At 32.6% G+C, this 7476-nt stretch overlaps 1 protein-coding gene across 4 annotated transcripts in view; it reads right to left on the bottom strand.

Moving 5' to 3' along the window:
• Window positions 1-7235, bottom strand: part of LOC114326013 (zinc finger protein 664-like) — a 41406-nt gene extending 34171 nt beyond the window's left edge. For all 4 annotated transcript variants that reach the window (XM_050647856.1, XM_050647855.1, XM_050647857.1 and 1 more), the window contains exon 1: window positions 6786-7235. In XM_050647856.1, coding sequence (XP_050503813.1) covers window positions 6786-6984 — 199 coding nt within the window. In that variant the 5' untranslated portion in view covers window positions 6985-7235. The remainder of the gene's footprint in view (window positions 1-6785) is intronic.
• Between the last annotated feature and the right edge of the window lie 241 nt (window positions 7236-7476).

The raw sequence follows: 7476 nt of genomic DNA, 5'->3' as shown, positions 1-7476 counted from the left end.
TATAAATGCACAGTTGGTCAATACAAGGCAATAAGAACATACAATAATTTATACAATACAATAAAACAAATACACGTTAAAACAATAAATAAGGGTATCACAGTTTATGTAGCATAGTACTCTTTTTCATATTATATAGGTCAAGGTCTTCACTCAGGATAAAATCGTTCATTGCCATTAAGCAGTTTGCCATGGGGGAGTTTGCATATTCTGGAGTTATTTTAAATAAAGTGTGTCTACATCTAAGTCTTTGGTCTGGTACATTAAAATTTATAAATGAAAGAATCGTAGGAGAATCTATGATTTGATAAACTATATTAAATATGAAAATGATTTGGGCATTTCTACGTTTTTCGCTCAATAACAGTGTCAAAAAGTTATAGGAAACCTTAAAAGGATAAATCCCAAATTTCCTCAGATATAAGACCTCAAAAATTTCTTCCGAATCCTCTCTATCATAACACCATGTGATATGGTGGAGGGACTCCATATGGTACAACAATATTCGAGTTTTGACCTCACATATGCATTAAAAAGCTTAATTGTAGTGTCACAATAAAATCCTTTACTGGATCTTAGGATAAAGCCTATAGCAATCATTAGTTAGTTTGAGAATGTGCTCATTAAAGGAGAAGTTGCTAGTGAATAACACCCCTAGATCTCTGATTTTTGTTAACCTTTCAAGTTTTACTTCATTAATAAAATAATCTGTTCTTATGATTTCTCGCTTTCTAGAAAAAGTCAATAGTTTACATTTTGACTCATTTAGGTTCAAATCATTATTTTTACAGAATGTGGATATACCTCGAATATCTTGTTGTAAATTAATACAGTCATGTTCGTTCTTTATTGTAAGAAATAATTTTAAATCGTCTGCAAATATAAGAAACTTGGCAAATTTTATATAATCGGTGATGTCATTTATGAACATAACAAAAAGTAAAGGCCCAAGGATGGAACCTTGCGGTACACCTGACCTGGTTATAAAACTGTCTGAGTAGCAGTTCCCAAATTTGACTACATTAGTACGGTTGGTAAGGTAAGATTCAAAAAATTTTATAAGCTTGTCAGAAAGTGCATATGACCTCAGTTTTTTTAATAGTACTGAATGATTTACTCTATCAAAGGCTTTTGCTAAATCAGTAAAGATAACATCAACTTGAGAATTATTTATGGACGAAGCAATATAATGACTGAAAATGCACAGATTTGTTTGAGTTGATTTTTTGTTTATGAAACCATGTTGTTCTTCCATTAAAGTTTTTGAAACATGAGTATACAGTCTATTGTACATAATTTTTTCCAAGATTTTTGAAAGAGAAGGCAATACTGTTATAGGACGATGATTTGATATTAAACTCGTATTTCCAGATTTGTGGATAGGAGTTATTCTACCTGCCTTAAGCGCATCTGGAAACGTGCTTGTCTCCAAACATTTATTAAATATAATTTGTAGGGGATGTAACAGAACTTCTGAATATGCCTTAAACAGGTAAGAAGGAATCTCATCCACACCTATAGCTGCACTACTTTTTAAAGACTTAATTGCAATATTGGTTTCTTCTAGAGTTATTTTTTTTTTATTTATTTATTTATCCACAGGAAAACCCCATTAACAGTAAAAATACAATAAATACAATAAAAAATGAGGTACAATCATTCATTAAAATATAAAAAGTAAAAATAAGAAAAGCAAAGGCTTGAAAAATCACCAGGCAAGATATTAAAAACATAACAGTTAGAAAAATAAAATATAAAATGTACACATGTAACTGAAACAAATCAATAAAATTATACAAAACACAAATACAATAATAAAATACAACAACATTGCAAGATGAAACTTAATTATCACATGGCAAGAGATCTCCTCAGTTGGCTCAGGCTTATATTAAACAGATCCATATCAAAACCGTTAAGGAAGCACATATATCTATCTAAAGGCATGTTACTACCATAGGATGTTCTGTGAAAGGCTGTGTTAAAGATAACATTGTAGCATAAACCTGGATATGGAACATTAAATCTTATACTATCCAACAAACTGGGACAATCAATAAGTCCATTAATGAATTTGAAAACAAAGACACCTCCCAAAACATCACGCCTAACACTAAGGGGAGCTAATGATAAACGTTGCTCAATCCCAGTGTAATCATGGTTCTCAATATAAGTCTTAAGCACAGTATTTTAGGAACTTATGTTGGACTTTTTCAATAGTGTCAATATGAATTTGATGATACGGAGACCAAACTACCGAACAATATTCTCATATAGATCTGACTAGACAACAATAGATTAACCTAACAGCATCAATAGAGAAGTATTTAGAGTTTCTTTTAACAAATCCTAGTAATTTAGAAGCTCTTACGGATAATGAATTGATATGTTCGACAAATGAGAGCTTTTCATCCATGATAACACCTAGATCTCTAATAGACGAGACATATCTAAGAGGTTTACTGTCTATGTGATAAGCAGTATCAATTCTGTTTAACTTACGGGAAAAACTAATATAACAACACTTCTCAACACATAACTGAAGATTATTGCAAATTCACCAATCAAATAAGCGATCCATATCAGCCTGTAAAAGTTTCTGATCCTCAATATCATTCACAACTCGCCAAAATTTTACATCATCAGCCAACATTAAACATTTACTATATAAGAAGCAATTAACGATATCATTAACAAATAAGTCAAAAAACAGGAGAGACGTATGCCCACCCTGTGGAACACCAGAACTTACAGTAATAACATCAGAAAAAAGACCACCCACTTTAACTCGTTGGGTACGACCAGATAAAAAGTTTTTAAACCACTCAACAAAATGGACATGAAAACCTATGGATGCCAATTTATTAAGGAGAATTTGGTGATCAACACGATCAAATGCCTTACTGAAATCTGTATAAATAGCATCAATCTGCTTACGATCTTCCATATGCTTTAAGAGATCAGATTGGTAGCAAATTAGATTCGTTACTGTAGATTTTTGTCTGCAAAAACCGTGCTGAGATTCAGAAATCAGACCCCTGCACACCCACGACAGCTGCTTAGCTACCAAACTATCAAAGAGTTTGGGAATTGCGGATTGAATGCATATACTACGATAATTTTCTATGTCATTCTTCTTACCTTTTTTAAATATGGGTACAACAAAACTCTCCTTCCAAGCACCTGGAAATGTAGAAGACTGTAAGGATTTATTAAATAATAACAGTAATGGCCCAACAACAGTGCAAACACATTTTTTTAAAAGGAAATTAGGAACACCATCTGGACCGCTGGAAGTTTTATTTGGAAGAGAACATATACCATCAAAAATATCAGTGACAGTAAAGTCAGTGATATTGAAGCAAGCACCGATGTTGCTATCTAAATGTGCACTGGGTAACTTGAGATCGTTATTACTGGGTAAGTAAACAGTCTGAAAGAAATCTTTGAATAAATTAGCAATACCTTGTCCATTAGAAGCTGACCGTTCATTATAAAACATCAAATCAGGAAGGTTGTGACTAGACAGTTTATCCCTAATATATTTCCAAAAAGAATAAGCGTTATTCTGCAATTCAGCATCTCAACCTCTAATATACAGGGAAAAGCATGCATCAGACAACCGTTTACATTCTGATCGGAGACGAGAGAAATTGGAATAATTAACAACAGACTGATTCTTCATGTACAGAGAGTGGGCAAACTTCTTTTCTCTCGTCAAGCATCTAAGATCATGAGAAAACCACTTAGGAAAAGTAGAAGATCTATAGCGTTTCAAAGGTACAAAAAAAGCGATACCTGTAGCAAGAATTTCATTGAAGACTAGAGTTGATACATTTATATCGCTATAACCTAAGCATTCCTGCCAATCTATAGCAGCCAAGAAGTTATTAAACTCAAAGTAGTTGCCGTTCTTGAAATCATAGTAGAATTCATCATAGGACAGACATTATACAATCAACACATAATTGTTTAAGTCCATATTCCTTGTACGAGTCTGTTATTATTAAATTAGTGTTAGAATGTATAGATTCAAAATAATGTGCAAACGCATTTGCTATATCACTTTCAGATTCGTAACATTCATCTTCATGTTTATATTTATATGCAAGTGTTGAATTTGATCTTTTCCCTTTTAGGTATTGCCAAAACTCTTTAGGACTATTATTTATATTACCTTCAATATTTTGAATATACAGTAAAACCTGTAATATCCGGATCAATGTGGCAACAGACCGATCCGGATATGAAAAAATCCGGATATCAAGACCACTACTTCTTTTATAGTCTCTGAAACGTTTTCTCCATCATACATTCCAGTAATCAACGCCGTCAATAACTTTCGTCGATAGACAAGTTTTATAGATTCTATAATACATTATTTCGCCATCTTTTAGTTCTTCTTTTAGTGCGTTGTCCAACAGCAGGACTGCCTTTCTCGGTAGATTTCGGTAGATCCGGACGGCGCAGAACCGTCCGGATATGGCAGGTTGTACTGTATTCTCTATAACACTTTTTAATAAGTTTTTTAACATCTTTCCTAACTTCATAAAACTCTGCAGATATATGCAAATTAAATTTGGTAGGTTTTAAGAGCATTAAATTTGGTAGTTATTGCGCATATCTGGACATACAAGTAAGAATTTTATATTTACCATTGGCATGATACAGGTATAAACATTTTAGATATATCCCTTATGCATGCCAACAGTGAATTTTTGAAAGGTGAATCTTAAAGTTGACTACAATTTTTGTTATTAACTTTTATTGCTATCTATTACTATAACCAATGTACAGAGCTTTACCCCACTAATCAGTCACTATAATTATGACAAATTCTTGAACAATTCATGGACTATTTTTATAAACTGCCATATCCAGACCTGTCATATCCGGACCTCCCCATATCCAGACGGTTCACGCCGTCTGGATCTACCGAAATCTACTGATAAAAGCAGTCCTGCTGTTGGACAACGTATCCTCTTATCCCGACCCAAAAGAAGGAGAAATAATGTATTACAGAATCTATGAAACATGTCTATCGACGAAAGTTATTGAAGGCGTTGATTACTGGAATGTATGAAGGAGATAACGCTTCATAGACTATAAAAGAAGTGATCTTGATATCCAAAAATTTTTCATATCTGGATCGGTCTGTCGCCACATTGATCCAGATATGGCAGGTTTTACTGTAACTACAAATATGCTGGATTTTTGAGGCGTTTTGTGTATCACCTCACATAATACCACCAGTGGTACATGTACCACCGATTGAGAACCCCTTATTTATAGGTATCGTGTAAGGCTAGCCATTCACTATCAGGCACACCTGCACAGGTATGTCTGTCCTGTGTATGTGATAGTCTATGATGGATCAGGTCACCTGGGAGGCTAGTTGCAAGTTATTCCCGCCACACACTATGAAGTACACAGGACAGGTCTACCTCATAGTGAGTGGCTGGCCTTAGTGTAATAATTCTGTGGTACTAAGGCAAAACCCGATGTCAAAAATTATCGATTTTTCGTTTTTAATACCTATTATGTACATTGAGCGATGAAGAATATGATAACAAAACCCTACATGGCTAAACACATCCATGTAACCACTAAATGATGAAATTAGTTTCTGATAATATCACCTGGTGAGAACAATAGTGACGAAACTTAAAAATGAACATTTGAAGTATTATAGCATGAGTATTTGAAGTTTTGATGAAACTGCTAAACAGTATAACTGACTAATAGGTAATCATTTTGCAGAATTTTTCTATTAATATGCTTTCTAGATATGTAAACCAATTAGTAGAAGTAATTTTATTTGAAGAAAAGATGGATATTGTATTTATTTTTGATTTTTTTTCTGCGTTGCGCCATTATTGCATTATCGAGGATGTTTAATTTGATGTTTCGCCACTATACTTTACTACTACTATACTACAACAGTTTAGTTTCTGTTTTAAATAATTTAAAAAATTACTTTTAAAAATAAATTAAACGCATCAAATAAAATATTTTATTGTACACACCAGTTATTCGCAAAATGAAACTAAAGTACAATAGAAAAATAACAAAATAAGATCTTAAGTAATAATTATGAAAACGATAAACATGATAAAAGATAAAAAGTAAGCAAAAGAACTATGAATAGTAAAATTAAATTCATCATTTCACTCACATATGTTTCGTATTTCAAACTACTAAAGAAATGATTGTGGGTAGAAGGAATTGATTTGTTTTGTAAGACTTCTTTTTAGAAATGAATATTGGTTCTCGATAGTGTGGAATTAAACAATACTGATCCAAAGTAGATAGACGCTTTCTTGATTTGCTATTTCTAAGTACCTAAGAACGATTGAAACTGAGTTTCTCTGTAAGAAGTTTGTACTAATATCTTTAATAAAATATCTAATATTTCAAATACATGCTGGCACAGCGTAATTACAGATTCGCCAGTATTGATATAAAGTTTGGTGTGCTTTCATGGTTAATGCATTAAAATATTTGACAAATTCACAATACCATAAAGACTTGTAGGCGCCCTCTAGTAATAAGGAAATTAAATAATTGTTAGCATTGCACATAAAAGAGGGCATATTTAGACATCGATTGATGGACTTCAACTTAAAAACGTTGATTTTCGTGTTTCGCCACTATTGTTCTCACCAAGCGATATGTCCACTATTACTACACCACAAACTTTTAAACTCGTCTGCTGCAAAATCACGTTTTTTGACATATCGGGTTTTGCCTTAGCACCACAGAATTAATTATTTACCTACACCTACCTTCTTCATTTTTTATTTGCTCTTTGTCAAATGGTTTAAATTTAAATTCATCTTGTTCTAGTTCAGTATTATTTACAGCATTGGAGTCTAAATAATCAAAAGCGTCCTGTGCCCTTTCTGTTTTAGGTTCTTCCTTGATTTCGATTTTGAAAACATCCAAAGGACTTTCATAGGCCTCAATCTTAATATCTGTTTCCATTTTATCAAAGTTTGCTCACTATTATTATTACTGAAGACTAGCTTCTTGTTTTACGTCTGTATTATTCAATTTAATTTTATTTGCGACCTCGGTTTTATGTTTAAACAAAACAAATCACTTTAGAAGATACCTTTGGCCTTGGCTATATTTCAGTATCATATTTTATCTTTATCACAAACTTCAGAAAAGAAATACAATGGAAATATAAAATATTACATTCGTTGATAACATTTACCACCATATTGAATAATTTCAGAATCAGAATGAATTGAAATGAAATGCGCATGAGCGCCATGAGCGCCTGTTATGTCAAAGCTAACAGAACGACAGAACTTGTAGTCAGTGACGGTGTCTGCTGTAAATTATAAGGGATGCACAAAAAAATATATAAATCCATCGAAAGGACAAAAAATATGTAATTTAATTTAATGACGTCATAGAATTGCTTATTTCTACGGGTCGTGTAGAATAGCCAAGACGTAAAAATAAATA

This window comes from Diabrotica virgifera, chromosome 3 (assembly GCF_917563875.1).
Source record: "Diabrotica virgifera virgifera chromosome 3, PGI_DIABVI_V3a".
In the NCBI taxonomy this organism is placed as follows: Eukaryota; Metazoa; Arthropoda; class Insecta; order Coleoptera; family Chrysomelidae; genus Diabrotica; species Diabrotica virgifera.
Note: the sequence above shows the minus strand (reverse complement) of the source record. Positions and strands in the feature narration are given on the sequence as shown.